The following is a 22420-nucleotide window of genomic DNA, read 5'->3' on the forward strand; positions in this document are numbered from 1 at the left end:
GTCCGATGGTCGCAAACTCGCGCATACCTCAAGCAGAAAACTGCTGGCAAAAAGCAGCTGTGATTGGTCCTTGCTATGCCTTTACGGCTGTCTGTGTGGTCGTTCTTCTCGATTTGGTGCCAGTGCGCGCCATTTTTAAAGACAGAGGAGTAATAATAACAATGGATAACCACAACAAGAGGTTGATCGAGGAGGTTCGGAAGTACAACCACTTGTACGATGCCTCAAACAGGTTGTTTTGGAGATTAAACACTCCTGCCAGCGTCGCCGAAGAAGTTCTCGTAACCATCCGCCGAAGTTCTTGCAAGTTCTCAAATAGCGCTTTGGCAGGAAACTGCTGTGCATCCCTAGAAATTCCAGACCGACATTGCAGAAGCATACCTGCAAAACTGGTTTGCGACCAGATGCAAGCGACATTTAATGTGTGCGGTTTCAGAAGTACAATCCGTTCTTTAGACTTTATAGTTGGCCTATACTTCCAGCATTATAGGTCTGATTTGAAAAATGCTTGGGTTACACTTACAAGAATGACGCTGTAACCAATTTGATCTAGCACATTTATTTGTATTTTTCAGCAACTATGAAAAATTGTCTGTGTAGATAGTATGTAGCTTAATCACTTGTCTGAATGCTGTAAAACATTGACCAGCAACTTAATCTGCTAGTAATTTTTTTTTTTTATGCTTGAGCACACAGTTACTAATTACTCAAACAAATGTGCATGAATTTAATACATATGGACAGAAAAAAAAATGTATGGGTTTTATTTATGTGTAATTCATAGGTTTTAAAGGAGCACAGAGTAATTTAATGTGGTGCTCCCCTTTGAGGATGCATTGAAAGCAGTTTCATCACGGCTGACTGCCTTCAGTTACAGCACATTGTAAGAGTTAAAACAGCTAGAAAAGACAAAAAAAAACATATATATTAAGAGGTAAGAAATAGTGTCAAAAATTATTTATATATTTAAAATCTATTTTATGACCTCCGTTTTTAATTATTTTTTATTTATTTTTACCTTTTTCATTTTTGATTTATTTACTGGCAGCTGATTTTCTGTCTTTAAAGGAAATGTTTGAAAACTTTAGGGCACAACTGTATGTAGCTATCTACATCTTCATCTATATATAGCTACTATACTGTAGATAGATAGATTTACTTTGATCTTTGATCAAAGGTTTTCTTTGCCTTTCATTGCTGGTTTCGCCATTTCAAAAACCTCCAAAATCCATAAGTGTTCCATGATCAACTGAGAGTAGCGCAGCAAGGGGCATGTGGCTATTGATCCATTTACACCAGGCTGCCGTAAAGCCTTTCCTTATTTGGGGGTGAGAACAGAGCAACAAGATTGCCACCAAGTTGGTGGCGTAAAAGTTGTAGGTGTGGTCTTCCTTTGAGAAACAATAAGAGGAGATGACAAACCCTTTGATTGCTTCATAAACACTTAGATTATCGTCATAGGGACATAAAAGAGGATTTTTTAAGTTAAAAATGTTACATAGTGCTTGTTTAAGTCTATTGGCTAATCTCAAATTGGAAGACATTAAAGGGGAATTTCGTTTTTTTTTTTCTTTACATTGGGCCCTTGATTTTACGTTATTACATCATGTTCTACTCACCCATATGAGTTTTGTGTCATTTGGAGCGGTTCTGAAGATATTCCGTTAGGTTATATGCAAGTAACGTCTTCCTATGGGCAAACGACTTGAAGGCACAAACTAAACTGTTCATAATTTATCATTTATGGTACGCCAGCATTCATAACATGTAGGCGAATCACTGACCCCAGACATCCGCGGTTTTATTTTTTATAATTACTATCTTTTAAAAACAAAGTGGGGCGTGTATGATGTCATCCGCACACTGGACTGGAGTTATTTTTTATTTTTTTTAAACTTTAACCAATGTACATTACACCAGGGAGCTACACTCTACCCCTTCTATTTGTTCGGCTAGATAATTTGAATCGTTCAATTAAATTTTGAGAGCGAGATCATCTGTGGTAGAAGCACTAGACAACTTCCAGGCATGTGAGTAAAACTAGCAGCAGTTCAGCGGGCAGGATGAATGAATGATAGCCGGTGCTGGTGGATGACGTCATACATGCGCCGCTTTGCTTTTTATTTATAATGGAGCATAATAATACAGCTGTGCCAAAAGTGCTAAATTGATGATGTGTATTTAATATACATTTATTCATTACATTGTCATGGTAATTAAATTTCCCATGCCTGGTAATGTATGCATTATTTATATATATATATATATATATATATATATATATATGGGGCAAATGTTTGAGTTGATTTTTTTCCATCAATATAACGGAATGTATTTCAGCACATAACTTTTTCAAATGAGAAATGCATTACAAAACAACAGCGCCATCCACCTAATAAAGAATTACTACATTGACATTTCACAGTGACTTACTTTCTATTTACTCTACTTTCTACTATCTTGTGTTAGACACAATGTCAATGGCTAACTCAGTCAATAACTTTGAGTCATTCCAAGATAGAGGACTAATGTTATGCTACGTACTATAGTATAGGATACATTGAAGTATATATTGATTTTCTTGATTAGCACATCCACTGACTGTGAAATTACCTGGGAAACATCTTCCCACAGCCGGCAAACTGCTTTGTTTTTTGCAGCCAAATGCTACACATGTAGGCATTTTTACTGCGTGTCTCTGTGGGAGTGGGGAGTATCAGCATGGTAGACGGCGGCTACATAGTGAATAAATAGAGATTAGTGGCTCTGATGTAGCAAACTTTTACTCACATGACTGATCAGCTGTTTCTGCTGTCGACACCTTATGCCATTATATGTTCCTATATTGCCCGTTAATGTGGCTGGAAGCAACATCACCATTACTAGCTGACATGTTAACATGAGAAAAACTTGCCTGATAGCAACATATTCACTAAACCTTTCGCATTATGTGGTCACTCCTAGAACCATGCTTACAACCATGCATGACGGCGTAATTCTGATAACGACGTGAGCTGACATCACACTTTGTGATGTTTAGTTAATTCGCTTTAAACCAAATGTAAGCACAGCAAATTAGTTTTTCCTTATGTTCAAACTTTTTAAAGTTAACCTAAAATTCACATTTCAGTTGGATGGAAACAGGGTCATAGCGAGTCAGAATGTCAGGGTTTAGATTATTTCATATTCTTGGCCAAATCTAGTCTTGATCAGAAAGTCAAAATTCAAATTCTCTACCTGTTCATTTTCTCAGAGCTTATGAACTTTTGCTGCACTCAGTAACTTTGAGGGAAGCAGGAGTTCTTTCTCCATCTTTTCTCTGTTACCAGTGACCCACCCCACATCAATACAATCTATTCCCTTAAGGAAGGTCTTTTTTTGTCAAACAAACAATCTGCTTTAATAGGCAGCCAGGCTCTGGGGTTCAACACAGTGTCATCACATAAGTCAATGCTTTCCCATTTAGAGGACTTGGCACCAAAGGCTCTTTTGTGTCGAGACTTTGTGATTTTAGAAAACCCGCAGCATTGAAAATATACTATAAGGCTTACTTTTATGTATACATTTTTCAGAATTCTAAACTTCTTATTTAAAAATTATTATGACTTTATAAACCATATCTGATGTCATGATGCGTACACATTAAGCTAATTCAAGAAGCTGTTGTTTTTGGTGTTTTTATAAAGGTATAAACAGTGCCTGTATCCTGCTGAAAACTGACCTGCTGTTAGAGCAGAAGATAATTTTTATAGCTGAAAGTTTAAAGCCTTTGACTTAAATTATGCATTTAGATTTATAAATGTTTCTACCTTATTTTCTAACTTGACAATAATCGTATTTATTGCAACAACCGTCGTGCCCTCTTCGTTTTTTGGGTCAGTTGGTAATTGCATTTATCTATGAATCATTCCTGAATGCATTTATATGTTAATGTCCATCACTGTTAACTCCGACACCTAATAAACTAAACAAAGACAGGGCTTTGAACTTCAGAGCACCACGGGTGATCCGGTGTTGGGCTTATTCTTTTCAAGTCTGTTCCACAGCTGCAAAGCACTGAGAAAGTCCATGTCATGTTCAACAAAGAAGTGGTCATGCAATCAACTTAAACAAAGACTTTGGTCCCCCATGTTGCTGAAAGCAATATGAATGGATAACCTTGGTCGAGCCTTTTTTTATTTAGACCATTGTAAAACTTTCTGCCTGTGCAGCTGTAGCCAAAACATGATGCATTTTATGCCTCGCGATGAGTTGGGACGGAGACCAAAATAATGAGGAGAGGAAGAAGAGATAGATGGGGGTAAGTGTTGAACACACATATACAATTAAGGGCGGAGGGTGTCGAAAAAAGCCCTAAGAGGCAAAAGGCGGTGGGGCCTGTGCAAAAAGCTAGCTCAGCAGGAGGTTCATTATTCCACCAACGGGATGCACTTTGCACATCCAGCTTGTGCAAACTCACACAAAGGAGCGTAGCAGCATGCAGGCAGCAGAAAGTGAGAGTAAGGGTCTACCTCTTGCTGTCTTTTTTTTTTTTAGGGGCAGTGGCACTTTTATGACCATGCTAATAAAGTGCCTCTGGGATACAGTACCTCCCACACCTCCGCCCATACGCACGCCAAGAACAGCTTGATTGGGCCTTAAGACCTGTGTTTATGGACACATGGATCAATACACTTCCTAAGGGTTTATATTTAAGAACAAAATGTGCTCCAGGATCGCAGATAAAAGGAGAGGGTAGGGACCCCAAAATGACAGTAACTTGATCCAGACTAAGGTTTATAAAAGAGCTTGTATCATTCTGATTTTATACCACCTTATATTACTCTTTTTTTCATACTTTTAGTGGCGTGTGTTTTTTTTTTATTTAAGTTGCAGTGGCTGATTATTCCCCCCACATCTTCCACCCTTGATTCCCTGTGCCCTCGCTTCTGGCGAATGCAAATCTGGAGCGTGACAAATGATGTAAGGCCGCCTCTGACACGTTCCAGCCCTTGGCTTCCCTGTGTCGCTCCCCAGCTTACCTCCCTCAGCTCCACAGTAATTACCCTTGTTGGATCGCTACGCCTGATCATAGTTGATTTTGGGATGCACTGCCATTCTCTCCACTTGTTAGCCTCTCACACTGCCTGGTTCTGATAGAGCGCACTGATAATTTGGAGGCAAGGAAATGAGACACACAAACCGAGATACACTCATACTTCAGTTGCTGTTGCTGTGATGATAAATCGCTTGATTATCTAATCATAAAAGCCAGAGATGGGGATGAAAAGATAAAAAAAGAACAGCAATGTTTAAAAAGAAATAATTGATGGATATTTAATAGCCTTCGGTTTTGTAAATGGTGCTTCATAAAGGTCAATGAGTGAGGAAAAGCCTGCGTAGAAGTGTTTTCCAATTTGTTCTCAATTGATCTAGTTATAAATTCCAGGCCTTTTCTTCCAATGATGAGATAGTTACTGCATGGGAAAAAACGGCTAAAAAAAAGGTATTTTCATTTACCTGTTGTGTACATGTAGGTCCCACATAATAAAATAACCACAGCTGATCTAATTTCCCTAATTCCCTTAACTAAATGTGTTGCTTTGGCAGCATTTTGCAGTTTTGTGTTGACTGAACATGAACTGATCACCTTAGTTCAACACCACTCAATCACTTCAGCTCCAAAAGCATTTAATCAATTAAAAGTGATGATTCGGGTTTGATTCTGCAACCTCTGGATTACTGAGCGTCTCTATCTTGTGAGCTATCTGCTCTGTGTCTTGCATTGGACTTCTATGGAGTTTAAAGCTGATACAGGGTAGGTTAAGTTTATTTCAGCTGAAATATTTATTTTGCTCTGCTTACTCGGTAGATTTACATATTGTGTTGTTTAGTTTAGCAGATTGGTAAGAAGATTAAGTTTGCATTAAGTTGCAAAACAAACCACACGTGAACCAAAGGCGTCTGCTATGTGAGCAGGGTAGCAGGTCCTATCAGGGAACTAAATGTCTCTCATTTTGTTAATTTAGTTTAATTCTTTTTTTTCATATCTGTCTCTCAGTACATGCGCTTTTGTTCATTCAACTTTGTGACCCCCACGCCTGATTTTATATCGTAGCATACCTGCTATCGCAAAGAAACAGAAATATATTTGAGTTTCTCTTAAGATAAATTGAACATTCTAAAATAAAAACTTTCATTATACAGTATTTACAAAAAATACTGTGACATTTAAGCACATAAAACAATAGTGTAAAAGTAACTGAAGGTGGTTTAATAGATCAGATTTCTTTTTTGGTGAGTTCTATCTTGTAGTTCACTGCACACATTGAGATGAATCTCTGTAGCCAAGCTGTGTCAGGATTCTGTAAAATCCAGTCTTTTCCTTATTCCAGTATTAAATGAGGCATAGGAAATTGAAAGATGAGTTGAATTAAAAATTTTTAGGCTGACTACATTTTACATAATGTGCTTTCACCTTCAAATATAGGGCAATTTGTCACCTTACAACTATAACCACTTAAATGTATTTTACAAGGCTTTTATATGACCCAAAAGGCAATGGTGCATATTTGTTTAGTGAAAAGCAAATGCGTTTTTCAAAAAATTGTACAAATAAATATTATGGAAATACACTGCAGTTAATTTTCAGTCCCAAAGAGACAATTATTTTTTAGAATGCTGCAGTTTCTGCTACAAGACTTCCTGTGTATATTTTTACCAACTTTTTGTGCGTAAGGGCTGAAATTTGAGCTCATGCTTTTATGCAGATTTTAACATCTATTTTTTAAATGTTGTCACATATTCTTAATTGAATTTAAGGTTGGACTTTAACATGTCCATTCTAGCACATGAATATGCTTCATCATTCTAATACATTCTGTCTTTTGTCTGTATGTATGATTAGGTTTGTTTGCCAAAGAGGAACCTTTGCCTCAGCCTCAAAGATTGTGCAACATCCAACACCAGTATGTTAAACTCCAATTTTTGAGCACCAGTGTCCTTTAACTCTTAGATGTGTCTTAGTTTCAACACGCCTGAGTCAAATAATTGTGCAATTAGCAGGACTTTGAGGAACTTCACTGTGGGGTGAGAAGGTAGTCAACCATTTAGTCGATGTGTTGGACAATGGCCTTTGAGGACTTGAGTTTAACTTTCCTGTTGATGTTTCCCTGTGTTTAGCTCCATCCATCTCCTCACCATTCTGCCTACTTTTTCTCTTTACTATTTGGACGGCCTGTTCAGGGGGGAGGGCAGTACTGTTTTTTCAGGTTTTTTTTTTACATAGACCAAGAAGTTTCATTTTTTTATTCTAACCAGAGCAGCTTATTTCACGTGTTTGTTGTGTCCCATAAATAGCTTATGGCAACTTTAAATTGAATTTCTTTGGCTTTCTTTTTTTCCCCTCAATAATGGGTTCTGTCTTGCTGCTTGTTTTTTGGTCTTTATGTATGTTTTTAACCATGTTCTCTTAGAGATCTATACTTGAAGAGAAACTGCACTTATATTGTCATAGAATTGCATACACATCGACATCTTTTACTAATGTGGTAACTTCCAAAGTCATGTGCACTGAATTCTGTTTGGGGATATCAAAGAAAAAAGGGCTAACAACAACTATATACAATAATTAAAATAAAATGTAAGGGGTGTGAGTACTTTTTTGAGGGATTGCATGCAATCATAGGGACATAACTACAACTTCTCTGTCATTGATATTTAAATGGAGATTAAGCTCATGATATTCTTTTGAGGTCAGGTGGATTCAGTGAGGCCTCACACAAAATAAAGTACTCAGGGAATCCAGGATTGATATAAAATGGTTTTTGATGATGATGTAAGATGCAGTGAGTCACTGCCACATTTCCAAGGCCCCTAATGTCTTATTTGGATGTCCTTGTTCTTAGTCAGTGTGTTATTGTGGTATCATCAGTATGAATCAGGTTTGACTAATTTCCTGTGCTTTAACTTGTCTCCTTTCTTTATTGTCTCTCTGTATCCAGCAACTCATTTGGAATGTACCCTATAATGATTTTTATATGTCTCTTAAAATCTGGATCTCCTTCCCTATATCCTGCAGCAGCACAGCATTTATACCTCTTAAGTTTTTTTCCCATTTGGTCATGAGTTTCTTTGTTTGGAATGTGACTCCTGCTGAGATGTCTAACTTCTTATCTTGTTTTTTTTTTTTTTTTCTTTCAGAAACATGTGAAGGTTCTTGTGAAAGATTGACCCACAAGTTGGCCTTCGACAAAAAAGGCAAACGTCACCTCCCTCCTTCTCCAAACCGTTCTCTCTGCTCAATCAGTGGTTTCCTTGTAGGATAGTAACCATGGATGGTCTGAAGGCTAAGCAAAGGACTTTCTCATTTTACCCCAAGTTTGGAGTAGTTTTTGCTCTTTTTTTCTTCTGGCTTCTAGCAGTTCCTGCCATAGATGGGCAGACTTTCACTAGTTTCCATCCTGAACGACGGGATTGGGTTTTTAATCACCTGACTGTTCATCAAACCACTGGAGCATTATATGTTGGAGCAGTCAACCGTGTGTACAAGCTGTCTGGCAACCTGACCCTCCTTGTTTCCCATGATACAGGACCCAAGGATGACAATAAGGCCTGCTACCCTCCTCTAATTGTACAGCCCTGTTCTGAGCCCCTTGTGCCCACCAACAATGTCAACAAGCTTCTGCTCATTGATTATTCCCAAAATCGGTTGCTGGCATGTGGCAGTCTCTACCAGGGTGTGTGTAAACTCCTCAGATTGGATGACCTGTTTATTTTAGTGGAGCCCTCCCACAAAAAAGAGCACTACCTCTCCAGCGTCAACCAGACGGGGACCATGTATGGGGTGATTGTGCCGTCACAGGGCCAGGACGCAACGCTTTTCATTGGCACGGCAGTGGATGGGAAACAGGACTATTTTCCTACTCTTTCTAGCCGAAAGTTGCCACGAGATCCAGAATCTTCTGCCATGCTTGACTATGAGTTGCACACTGATTTCGTGTCTTCCCTTATCAAGATCCCCTCGGACACACTGGCTCTCGTCTCACACTTTGACATCTATTATGTTTACGGCTTTGCAAGTGGCAGCTTTGTTTACTTCCTCACCGTTCAGCCAGAGACGCCAGAAAACAGCATGTCATCGAGTGGATCCAGCAGCGATCTCTTCTACACGTCCCGCATTGTTCGCCTTTGTAAAGATGACCGCAAATTTCACTCCTACGTCTCTCTGCCTATTGGGTGTGTGAAGAACGGCATTGAGTATCGCTTGCTGCAGGCCGCCTACCTCGGCAAACCAGGCCGGATTCTTGCTGCTTCACTCAACATAAGTGCCCAAGACGATGTGCTGTTCACCATCTTCTCCAAGGGCCAGAAGCAGTTCCATCGACCGCCAGATGACTCAGCTCTCTGCGTCTTCACAATCCGAGACATCAATGCAAGAATCAAAGAGCGCCTGCAGTCCTGCTATCAGGGAGAAGGAAACCTGGAGCTCAACTGGCTCTTAGGGAAGGATGTGCGGTGTACCAAAGCGGTGAGTTGCTCTCAATAAAAACACACAGTTTACATATATAGATAAATAAATATTAATCTTTGTGGTCCTTCTGTACTAATCAATTTGTATCCTCTAAAGAAAAAGCTGGGCTTTTTTTTTTTTGCACTAGTTTTTAAATTTAGTGGGACAAAAATGTCAGGTTGAAGTCCTCAGAGGTATGATCTCTGATTGATTAAAATAGCAAAAATGTGTTTTATTTTAGGGTTGGTGTTTTTAAGGATCACAAATTCAGAATATTTAAATAAAGCAACTTGTCCAATTCCTCTAGAAAAGAGATATGTCAATTATTTTAGACCTGAAATATAAAAGTCTTGCAGGTTTGACTGGTTAAAAAGTAAAGCACAGCAAATGATTTCATTGTTTTTATATTTTTTTGTGTCTTGTGGTGACAAGGACATTTTGCCGAATTTAATATATATATATATTTTTTTTTTATCTGTGCAACTTATCACCCAGAAATTGTGGCCTGCTTTTGTCTCCACTCCCATTTACTCTTATACACTGAAAGGACGTCTGGAAAAAATCCAAATCTAGATAAATCTGCCTTTTTTCTTAAAATAAGTGCAATTGTTCTTGAATTGAGAAGCTAAAAGAGACATTTGGCCAATGGAACAAGAAAATCACATTTAAAAAAGGGAAAACACAATTGCATTGTCTTATTTCAAGTGCATTGTATCAAAATATCTTCATTTAAGAGTAAAAATACTCATTACAAATCATGGCAAATCATCTCATTTACCTATTCAAGTTGAGGGTGAATATACTGAATTTCAGAAATTTATACTTATTCCTAGATCATTCTTCCAGTGAGGTGCATGTAACTGCCTTTAGAAATCAGCTTAGTGGGTTTAAAGAGCAAAGATGCTTGTAACATAATTGTTGTGTAAATACAGCTTCTCTGTGAATGCCTCAATTTGTGAGAACATTAATGAATAAAACAGCATGATAAAGACCAGAGGTCTAGCAGACAGGTCTGATATGAAATCGTTGCAGTTTTAAGCAGTGTTATATTAATACAGACTAACAATACCATTCCAAGATCACGTTACTGTTCAGTCCCTAATATGAACATCAAAGAGGTAAAAGTTGTAACCAACTGAGGGATGGCCCCCCCCACTTGAACTGACAGAATGGGTAAAGAGAGCCTTAAAAGGAGAAGGAGTCATGATTGACATGGAGCAGCTAGAAAAACAATCCACTTTTTTTTTTTTTTACCATTATTATTGTTAGATTTGAACTCTTCATGAAATTCCTAAGCAGTCATGTTTGCAAAAAGCAAAAACAAAAGATGCTCTCGTTAGATTAGAGTAGATTTGACCATTTTTTGGTCAACATACAACATGTATTGTTCAATTTAAAACTAACACTATACTTCATCAGAAAACACCACTTTATTATATGGTAGTGGCAGTATCATGCTGTGTGGATGATTATCTTCATGGGAACATGGGTGAAACTAAACTCACCTCCACAGCTACAATGGAATGATTAAGCATTGCCATTTTTGAGCAGTTGGCAAAGAAATAAGGGCAACATGTAATTTTCCAGATGTGAAAATGCAACCCAGACTTTTCTGATTTTTAATCCAGCTTTTAAGTTATGCACTATTATGTCTTTGTTTATCATAAAAAAAAATCCAATCTGATAAATTGTGAAAATGGGTATGAATACTTTTTGTAATGCAGAACACTTTACAATCAGTGAGGTCAGAGAACTGACAAACATCAGCTACATCTACAGTGGTTTAATTCTCTGAAGTATAATAAGCTGTAAGGGAATTATTTAAGTTTCTCTGTGAGCCAAAGCAGCACAGTGCCTTTAAGGGGGGTTAGAATAAAAATAAACACAGCAATCATCCGGAAATGTTTCTGACTGCCTGGCATTTCATGCGCTCTATTATCAAATGACTCTCAAACTACTTGTAATGATGTCAAATTGTTTTGTTACTCTGATATCAGAGAACATCTACTTTCAAGTGCATTTCAGAGACACATTCATAAATTACGCAGTTTGTTTTTTCTCTCTCTTTGCAACCATCAAAGTGATTTTTTTTCCAAGCATAGTCAAAATAAATGCTATTCCACTCAACAGGAGTTATGCGCATATGTGTGCTTGCACGTGTGTGTGTGTGTGTGTGTGTGACTGTGAGCAGATTTAAGAGGGAGGGTGTCTAGGGGTTGCTCAAGTCTGCTTGTGATGCTCGTGTAGATCACACGCGAGTCCATTCCCTCTAAAGTTCCTAATTATCCCATAATAAAAAGGCTGTGTATCTGTTACATGTTGTCAAGTAGAATTAAGTTCCTTGATTCTCCTTAGGTCCCAGGAGGCTGTGGTCCTCTGTGTTTTCACTCTGCTGCAGCTAATAGGAATTTAAGATTATTAAGAATTAATGACTTCTGACTCACTCTATTATGTAATATATCTAAATATACAATGAAAAAGCCTGCCAGTCTTGGACATTAACATGTGCATTGTAAGGTTTAATGATATCCGTGTCTCTCATTGTGATGAAAACCAGCGATTATCTTCTTTGTTTGCTAATCCCCTTTAGGGAGCTCAATGGATCATATTCACTCAAATCCATATACGTGCCCGTTTAAAACATCAGGACAGAGAGTAAAGATATTATCTTTAAAAAAAAAACAAAAAAAAAAAAACTGGTGGTTGAGTTTTTATTAGTTCTACTGAGAGGGCAGAAAAGGATATAGCATACAGTGGTGTGGGCGTACGAAGTCGTGCAGTGGTGACAGTGCTGTGGCTTTGAGCCTTGTTATCCACCTGAGCTGGGATTAGAACATTCTTCCACTTTCCCTGAGAAGTCCCCAATCATCCCAATATGCACTGATGGTTGCCAGCTGTTACCTGCAATGACCGCTCCTCCCACTCTATTCTGCAGACATGAACTGCCAATGATGTTCTGCTGTCCGCTTGGATTAAAGGCTACATGGCCTCTGTGCGTTTTGCCAGAGAGACGAGAGAAATGTCAAACATGGCCCTTTCGACCACGCTCACATGCTCGATAAGCAGCCAATAAATCCATAGTGTATTCTTGATTATGCAGATACACGTCAATGAATGTGGGAGTCTAAAATCACAATAAGTTGCATTTAGCAGCCAGATATGTCAGCCTTGCTAATGTTGCTGGAATGATGCTGAACAGTGTGGCTACTTGGAAGTATTAATCCATCACGTGTTTTTCTCATATGAATACAGAACAGCGTGCACTTATTGCCCTGGGTGTAGCTCTTTTTAAAAGCCCGTAGATTAAATGTGTTTTTATAAATGTGTCGCTGCATTAATTCATGCTACAAAAATGTAGAACAGTTGGACTGTGATTTGAGTACTTTAATAAAATTAGGAAACAAAGAAAGACAATTGTTAACCCTGCTAAGAGAAAACATGGTAGAATCTAATTTTATTAAGAGGAAAACAGCGTTTTTTAAAATTACATTTCTAAAGATTAGTGCAAACAGAGAAAGGTTTGACCATCCCTCTCTGTGCTCTCCATTGTTCGGCGTCCTTTTGCTCTGTAACTCAGATCAGAGGTTGTAATTAAGGTTTTAAGGTGGTAGAGGAGATGTCTGGTTTTGGATGGGGATGCATTTTCCACATTTTTTTCCTTTTCCTCCCAACCATGATACTTGAATTTGGGTATATTCTGATACAGATACTATTCAGATACCAGAACTCTTTTTGCTCTCATGTAATCATCATTACTGTTGATTTTTTTTTCATTTTTTCTGTAATAAACTCCTCTCTACAGGTTAGTAGGTATCATCTACACTTTATCTGCGCTAGTTTTTTCCACATTAGTCTCTGTTTCACTCCAATCTCACCTAGATTTGGTTTTTCCCACAAACTGCCCATTTGTTGTGTCATCTAACCCATGACCATGGTTGCAGTTAAAGTCCAGACATAACTTACCTTTTTCATGGCTTTACCTCCCCCAATTTTTTTTTTCCTTGTATAAATCCCATCCCTGCATCAGTGAGATGTAGTCTGTGTCCATTATGGAGCCTCGGTGTCACCAAGCTGTGTCTTTTTGCTACAGCGAGCGTTTTTATTATTTATTATTAACTGGAGAAATCTAAGCAACCAAGACTGTATTTTTTGTTCAGTAAGAGATTATGGAGATTGTGTTGCTCCACTAAGAATTGATTTGATGGTAAGACCTTTCCTTATTTTTGCTGGGCGTGGCTTTTGGCTGCATTATTCTGTCTTTTTTTGTTGTTTTTTTTATAATGTTTTTAGAGTAGACATTAGTTTGAACCAGGATATCCTGATGTTAAATCATTTTTGGTTAGAGCTTCTATTTAAGGTTAGACTCGCATTGTGGTTTTGTTAATTGTGCCTCAAACAGCTTCTGGCCAAATTATACAGTGTGTCTGCATGCTTTTCTTCTGTCTCACTGCTAACAACAGGTAGTCTGTAAATTCAAACTGGACATCTTTAATTATATACATCCAGCATATACTCCTCTTGCACACGTTGCACTGAAAGTATGCTTACATTCAGGCATTGTTGAGCCTTGGAATGGAACTGTGGCTGAACCACGGATGTTCACTCACACAGCAGCCAATCAAAGATTTATCATCCATCCGTTCAGCCTTCCACCATCTGGAGATTCATACCATCTTGGTAGTCAGTCCCACAGAGTAGAACCAAAATGTTGTTCTTTCTTTTGTATCCATCTGTATGTGTGTCTCTACACTGACTAACAATATCATTTGGTCTTGCTTTTCTTTTTTTTCTTTTTTTTATCATTTAATAAAGTAAATTGAAAAAGACATTGACAGCTAACATTGAAATATATATATATATATATATATATATATATATATATATTAGAGCTAAAACAATTAATCAGATTAATCGATTATTGAAATAATCATCAACTAATTTAGTAATCAATTCATCGTTACATGAGTAAAGAGTCTCTAAGACATGCCTTTAGCTGACAGAGAAACCCACTTAGAGCAGCAATTATATAAAAATTGTAAAATAATATATAAACTTTTTGCTTTTAAGATAAAAAAAATGTTTTTGTTTGTCAATAAGCTCTATCCAGAACTCCTCATGTGGAAAAGTTTTTGTTTCACCTAGTTTCATTTAGTAAAAAATCTTCTTTAAGGAACCTTTGGCTATACCATTAATAATCAATTAATAACTTAATGGTTTGATAGGGATTAATAAGACAAGGTGAGAGTCTGTTTTTGTCAAACGAGAACTCTGTTAATATTTCTTATGATAACAAGAGTCAAATGGTCTGGATTTCATCAAATTGTTTAAAGAGCTTTTTAAGGGCCCTGTCACACCTTGCTAATTTAGCCAGCATATGCCTGACGTCCCAGAATCTTCTAAAGCGCTGGCATACGCTGAACTTTCTGTGTTTTTTTTCAAATATGGGTGTCTACATAGCGTATTCATAACAAGTCTAGAACTTATGTCCAAGGACAGCCTAACTTATGCATAGAGCACAGCAGCGATGCACAAGCATCATTTCATGAGAATTACGAAGCATCAGTTAAAGCTGATCCCCTCAGGTGCATGCACCTGGAGGCACCCGGTCTGCATAAAAAGATGTCCGTGCTCGCGGTAATAACCTGGCTGCTGTTAACTTATACAAAACGTACCCATAACCTATCCAACGTATGTCAGGCATACGCTGGTCTAAATCGTCAAGGTGTGACAGGGGCTTAATCTTGAAGAAATTGAAATTCTGGAAACTAAATCAATTTCTTAAGATTTCTTAATCAATTTCTTAAGTTCTATTCAATCATAGTGAATTCAATCGTAGTGCTTTCCACTGAAAGCACTACGGTGCATTTATGGAGTGTCCTAAAAGCGGCAGCTTTGAAAAAAATTATGCAAAGTTTGAGAGAGAGAAAACCCAAATCTTTGCACTCTATTTTTAGAGTAAAGACGATCATAATTTTAGTTTTCTTCCTCTGTTCTTATTTGCAGCCATCATAACCACCGTAGTGTTTGACCCCCCCCCCCTCGTTTTGAACTTAATGATTGTTTTCGCTGTCTGATATGATTGGCCTCCCTTAAATGGGAATGTCACTGAAATTAGTCTGTTTACATTATGATTTCTTGACCAAAAGGGAGACATGTAAACCTAGGGGGGGCGCAGATGTGAGATAGATGTATAGACAGAAAGGTAACAAAAGAGCCGGCATTAGAATGTGTGAATAAATATGCCAAGGTTTTTAGGGGATGTTTACATGGGGGTGGTCTGTCGACTGTCCCACTTTACTCCACATGGCACATTGAGGTCACTGACACTCAGACTGTCAGCTTATCTTATATAAAACCAGAAACGTCCCTTTCTTGTCTTCATTTACTTTCTCATTGTTTCATCACTGTCTTGATTTATCTAGTGTAGGGATGGAGATCACATTTATTTTTCTTACACAACGTTGTTCACTATTTGATTATAGTCATATTTTCCAATAAACGGACAATTACAGATTGCATCAGACATTTTGACTAGTATTATTATCCAGACTGTGGCTTATTGCAGGGGTCTAATGATAGGTAAGGGTAACAAGCCACATTGAGAACCAGGTAGAGCTTAGTCAGGTGGATCAGGTACATATTTTCAGGTAGGACAATAATGCCAACTTCTCTCTTAAACTTAATCTGGCACGTCTTTGCTTCACCATCGCTCTCTGCTCTCCTTCCAGTCCATCGGCTTCATCATATTTCACTCATGGAGACATGTTCTTTTTACTACGCTTTGTATTTCAGTTTCTGCTCTTAATCAATTATTTAGAACTACTATTCTACTATTCAGCTCCATCCACGAATTTCTTTCTTAGATCTCAGTTTGGGTTCAGTGTTTAGCAATGCGCTCAGCCCACAGGATGATACTCTATAACGGGTTTATTATATTCAGGGGAACCTAAGAACTATTTTCCACAATCTGTTTCATGCAATCTCTGTTTTAGATTGATAATTTTCCTTATGATAATTATGTTCTTTAAAGGGATAGAAATCTGATTGTGTTCATGATCAACTTTTTATAAACTTTTTTAGATGATACTGTGACTGGAATGCATGTACGAGTCCGGGTTGCGTCAGGAAGGGCTTCTGGCATGAAAGATTTGCCAAGTTTGTAAGAAACTGACTTCCTTTGGCGACCCCTGAATATGGGAGCAGCAAAAAGAACACACAATACTATTACATTAGCTGTTTAAACATATTTCCCATCTTAGTTTCATTATATCACCAATAAAGATTTTACATATTTGGAAATAAAAATTAATGCATTTATAAGATGCCTTTAGCTAGACAGGTAAACTACTAAATGTAACTGTTGTATTATAGTGACCTATTTGTGTGCAGAAGTCTTTTATTAATGCAATGAATGTCACCGCATTTGTTATGAGATTTTAAGCCTGAGTTTAGAATTATCCAGTTTAAGTCTGAGTACTTGATCACTGAACAAAAAAAAAAAAAACACTTCCAAAATAAATATTCAGTGCTTGAAAACGTGATTAAGAATTGAGTTAACATTCTTCACAGATAATTTATACCTGGACTTTTATTATTTTCTTTAGTTCTGTAGAAAGTCCAATATCCTGCAATACCAAGTATTTAAAATGATGATATATTCTTCACTGGTTTAAGGGCTAAGTGTTTTTCGGGGGCTAAATGTAACCTGAATATAAACAGAATAAACAGAAGAGTCTCAAACATACAAACAGGTTTTTAAAGCACTCCTATAAGGATACAGTAATTATGATAAGAATACTCAAGTAGACAAGTTTATATGTAAGATTAACCAAAAACATTGTGTTATGATTTCACATAGATGAGAAATATTAATGCTTTTTAATAATGTGAAATCTCTTACCATTAGAACTCCCTATACCCATCGTCCTCTTTTTCTTTAGGACACATTCTTTCTGATTCTGGTTTTATTTAGACTGATTTACAATCACTTTCTAAATGTTTTTCTTCTGGTTCTGCAGCCTGTGCCCATTGATGACTCCTTCTGTGGTCTGGACATCAACCAGCCACTTGGCGGCTCTCAGCTGGTGACCGGCCACACGCTCTACACTGAGACTCGGGACCGCATGACTTCTGTGACTTCCTATGTCTACAACGGCTACTGTGTGGCTTTTGTGGGCACCAGGAGTGGACGTATAAAGAAGGTAATTGATGCTTCCTGTTCTCCTGAAGCAGTTAACACCTCTCTTGTGGGAGATTTCCGCTCTCGTCATTATCGTGATGCACAGAAAGTCAAGCTGTCAAAAGTCCCTGGTGTATAGACATCATGATGTCCTTCTATTTCTGGGGATGTGGATCATAGTCAGAGGCAATATTATCTCCTTAGTATTAAAAGCCTGCTGTCGAACTGTCAGGGAAGGGTGATACCAGTGGGTAACTCATCGTAATGGTCATTACCAGCTCCTCCAGCACCTTGTTGCGGTGTGGAAAAAACCTGAGCTGAACTATTAGTATCAATGGGACCCTTTTTGTTTCTGGCCAAGTGATGGCAGAAAAGAGAGACCTGGCCAGTACATTAAACCTTCAAGTTCTGGTTTTGAGAGAAAACTGAAGCGACAAAGGGTAAAGGGAGGGTAGGATGGTCTACAGTGATAGATTTTTAGACTGGAGCTGCTGGAATGAAATGATTGGGTGAGCTTTGACAGAATTTGACAGCGAAGGAGCTTAACCCTGTATTCTAAAACCAGAGATTAATAATATGTACATTGGTCAGAATGGCCTGTGATTTGGTGGCCTTCTGTACTCTATATAGTCCAATGTTGGACTATACATTTAATTTAATTTAATTTAATGCTTATGCAATTAGATTTTGTCACTACATTAATGCTTTCTTACATTAAAACTTTTGGGTCAACTGTTGGATTTATTTTAAGTCAATGAACACACCTTAATTTAGTGCTACCAGGTTCTGGGGAAATTTTTTTGTGGGTGAGTCGATAAAATACTGAGTAAAGATCACTGGAAGATGGCAATTATGTGCACAGTTCAGCTAAACGGATAAATCAAAGATCAGGGGAAACAGAGTTTTATAAAGTTATTCAATAGGAGACTATCTATTCAGGCTGCAGGACATAGTTAGTCTTTTCGTAGATAGCAGGGATGTTAAATGAAGACCTCTGTGATAGGAAAACACTAGCAGACTTTGGTAATCACACAGTTAATGTGAAGCTCTACATTTTCTGAGAAACAGACACACAGATTACTGTTAACAGTGAGGCGGTTTGCGCTAAGTAGACAGATTTCTATGATAATGACTCAAAGGAAGCTTGAACACCTATTGTTGTCTTATGTATACAGCCAAGATAGCATGTGCATTCCCCCAATGCCAGTTATCACACATTCATTGTGGGACTAGGAACCTTTGGTTAGCTCTTTCTCTGTTACAACTGGTCAGTAATAGTCTTATGTTATCATTGACTGTTATAAATCTCACTCATTTGTATTATGCCACGATTGCCAAGAAAACCTGTATTATGATGACTTGTGTCTCAAATTTAGTCTAGCATTACATTTACCCCTAATATAAAAATTCTTAAACACCAGTCTATCCTGGGAGGTGAGATGTTTTTTTTATGCTTTTTAATAGCTTTAGCTGTTAAAGGGAAATTGGAAATTAATTAAAGTCAGTATCTGCAAAATGAAACCAGGGACAAATACCGTCAATGTGTCTATTGAACCCGCTTTTTAAAGATGAACTTTTTATGCTACTTTATGCACATCAAAAAATCTTGCTACATTTTGCAAATCGTTGGGTTAGTCAAGCCTGGCATTTTAGCACAAGCAGTGGCAATCTGTGTTGGCCTAAGCTATGTTGTCTCTAGTTCAAATCTGTTAACAGATCATTCTGTGGGGGTTGGAGTAGAAAAAAAAATGATGCAATTCATCATTTGTACCGTAAAGATCTATTGCCTCTTGTTTTATTTAGTTAAATTTCAAAAGGCAAAAAAGATTGTTCTGATACTGTTTTATCTTCGCGCCTCTCCCCGTTAGCTTCCTCACTTTTCTTGCCTCTATCATCCACCCTGATCTCAAAGTATCATTGCTGAAAAAGCCAAGCGCGCTGCTGCTGCTGCTGCTATGTGCATACTCAAATTGCTTCTCACAGAGCCGTGACTGTAGCCACAGTAACAGCAAACTGAAGAAGGAATTAACCATATGAGACGAACATCTAGACAAAAAAAGCAGCACAGTTGAGTGCTCAGAGCACCCTAATCCTACTAAGGCACATACAGAGACTCACTAGATGAGAAAATGAGAAAAGTTTAGACTACGATCAACCTAATTTTATCCAAACAAAAACCTAATTACAGCAGTTGTAATACAAATAATATAGATATAAATTTAAATTTGGCTAAGAATAAGTAAATTGATCTGTGCTATGATTGTTTAAACTGGGCCTAAAAAGCTTGTGTCAGTGGAACCATTGCCTTGCTAGATTTTATTTAAATTTTTCGTTTTTTAGAGGATTTGACTAGAAAAGCAACTGCGTCTCCCCAATTTCCATACAGGTATGATCTTGGTCAAGGTGAAGCCTTGATTTGCATGACGGCTCATGCTTCGGCCAGCTCTGACTGTTCATCTAATGTGCATGAAAGAGAGTTTGACCACAACCACCCAGAGATTTAGTGTTTCCCTGTCACAGGCTTTTTAAAACAGATGCATATTTCTTTTTTGTTTTTATATAAAATATGCTGATTCAGATATCTACTTATTTCAAATTTTTTTCTTTAATTTTAGACACTGTAACACAAACAACGTAAAAGATGCTGTCAGCTCTTTAAAAGGATGTATTTGTTATTCTAAATAACAGGAAATAAAGGAAAGTATGTGCCAAAAATATGTGACTGAGCTTAATCAGTTCTTTTTATCAAGCTCAAAATGTCCATCAAAGTACTTGCTGTTGGTTGATGCATTCAGTAAGAAAAGCTTTTTCAGGTTTCGATCTGCACATCCCTTCACGGCAATGAACTGATGTTGATGTGTGGTCAGCTGATCATCCCTGAAGTGTGGAATAATGATCAACGTTGCATGACTGCACAGTTTGCCTTTCTTATCTGAAGTGTTTGTTGTTGTTTTTGCCTTGAGGATGATCCATTCACTCCCTTTGTCTCCAGAGGCAGGGCTAATATATGTGATGATCTTTAGCTGCAGCCTTTTTGCAGAAGGGTTGTGCAGAGCATTGTGAGAGACATGGATGAAGTCGGATGCTTCAGGCTTCCTGCTGATCTGAGCATGACACAGCCTGGGTGGCAAGCTTTGATGCTAGGCTAGTGACACAATCCTGCACATGCCTTCATGCAACCAAAAAAGTCAAGCAGCTGGGGAAAAGAATGAGTGTGACAGCAGTGTGATCCATAAAAGAAAATATACTAAATAAATGTTTCTTTTTACATATATGTCAATATAAAGATTTCCATATATATGTAGATATATGTATATAGAGAGAGACAAGTTACAGAAAGAGGCAGAGATGGAGAAAGGAAGAAGGCACTGGGGGGGGGAGTGAAGGCAAAGAAGTGCAGTGAAATGTGAATTTAGTGCCGCCAGAGAAACTAGGATTGCACCGCTTCTTGTAATTAGATTGGCTCCAATCCCAAAGTTGCCCTCTCCCCATCTTTCCATTTATTGCCTCCCCATTCAGTTCCACTCCTCCTTCCCTTCCTCCTCGCTCTCCCTGCCGACTGGCTCTCATGTGTTCTGCTGTTTTTAGGGGCTTTGCTGGAGAATAGTGAAGTATGAGGGATGGTGTTGGCGGATAACGCTGCCTATAACCAGCCTTGTTTGTGTGTGTCATGGCGGTGGGATCAGTGTGTCTACTGAGGATGAAGGGTTAACAGGATGGGAATTCATTGTGAATTTTACCTTCACCCCCTTGAAATAAACCCTAGTTTAGAAAGCCAAAATTAGGAGGTAGTCCAATAATGTAATGTCAGTGCCATATATATTTTGTTGGCAAACATGAGCTTTTTAGGGTTAGCTCTCATGTTTAATGGGAGCTCAGGCTGCCGTAAAGCAGCGTTCTTGGTCACATGAGTTATTGGTGAAGGATCTGACAAGGGATCCCCTTCAGAGGGATCTGAAGGCGATCCAACAAGTTGCAATCAATACTCAACAAGTGCTGTAAATGTTTGGGTCAACACTTCTACTGTGTTGCTTTAGACAATAAAACAAAAAGTGTCTGGATGTTTTTTACATGGATTTCAGGCCCATGAAGTGTTGAGAACGCACCACTGTTCAAGTTGTTGAGGTCACATGTGTTCCCCCCCTCCACACACACACTTATCACTCCTTCATGTTGTTTTGGTTCTTATCACGCCTGAGTTGTTTCTCATCCCAACCAGCATGGGGGATGTTGTGGTCCAGTGTTTCAAAGTGTGAAAGTTGTGAAGTCGCCTGGGAGAGAGCGTCAAGGCCATCTTGTAGGTGTTGCATTCCTGTTACCAGAGGCCAGAGGAGTTTAACAAGGATGACTTCCTATACTATTTACTAAAGCTATCTTTTTAGATTGATATGGCTAAACCTTTCTATACTCTGTACTGGGATGGTACCACCACATTAAAAGATCTTTTAAAAATGCAACATATATTATATTAACATTCAGCAGCAAATTACTAAAGTAATTGTGGCTATTAGGACAGTGGAAGTGTCTTTGGGAAATAATATCTTTGGGAAATAATATGAGAATCTATTCAGATTACATTGTTTTATAGCCCTAATTGTGACAGAATAACCAAGTCAATAAAATCGGGATTCTCCAAATTTGCTCTGATCCTGCAACTTTTAAGCATCCATGAGTTTCAGGAAAACATGGAGTGCTTTTTCATCTACCTCTTAGGTGGCCTAAGCAGGAACATTTTCCACATAGCAATCACT

General features: G+C 38.0%; 1 protein-coding gene across 2 annotated transcripts in view; it reads left to right on the forward strand.

The window, feature by feature from the left end:
• The window catches only part of LOC107091891 (plexin-A2-like), a 252833-nt gene that overhangs the window by 36994 nt on the left and 193419 nt on the right, over nt 1-22420 (forward strand). For both annotated transcript variants that reach the window (XM_015386090.1, XM_015386101.1), the window contains exons 2-3: nt 8182-9508; nt 17509-17691. In XM_015386090.1, coding sequence (XP_015241576.1) covers nt 8312-9508; nt 17509-17691 — 1380 coding nt within the window. In that variant the 5' untranslated portion in view covers nt 8182-8311. The remainder of the gene's footprint in view (nt 1-8181; nt 9509-17508; nt 17692-22420) is intronic.

This window comes from Cyprinodon variegatus, unplaced genomic scaffold, assembly GCF_000732505.1.
Source record: "Cyprinodon variegatus isolate N-32 unplaced genomic scaffold, C_variegatus-1.0 Scaffold16, whole genome shotgun sequence".
Taxonomy (NCBI): domain Eukaryota; kingdom Metazoa; phylum Chordata; class Actinopteri; order Cyprinodontiformes; family Cyprinodontidae; genus Cyprinodon; species Cyprinodon variegatus.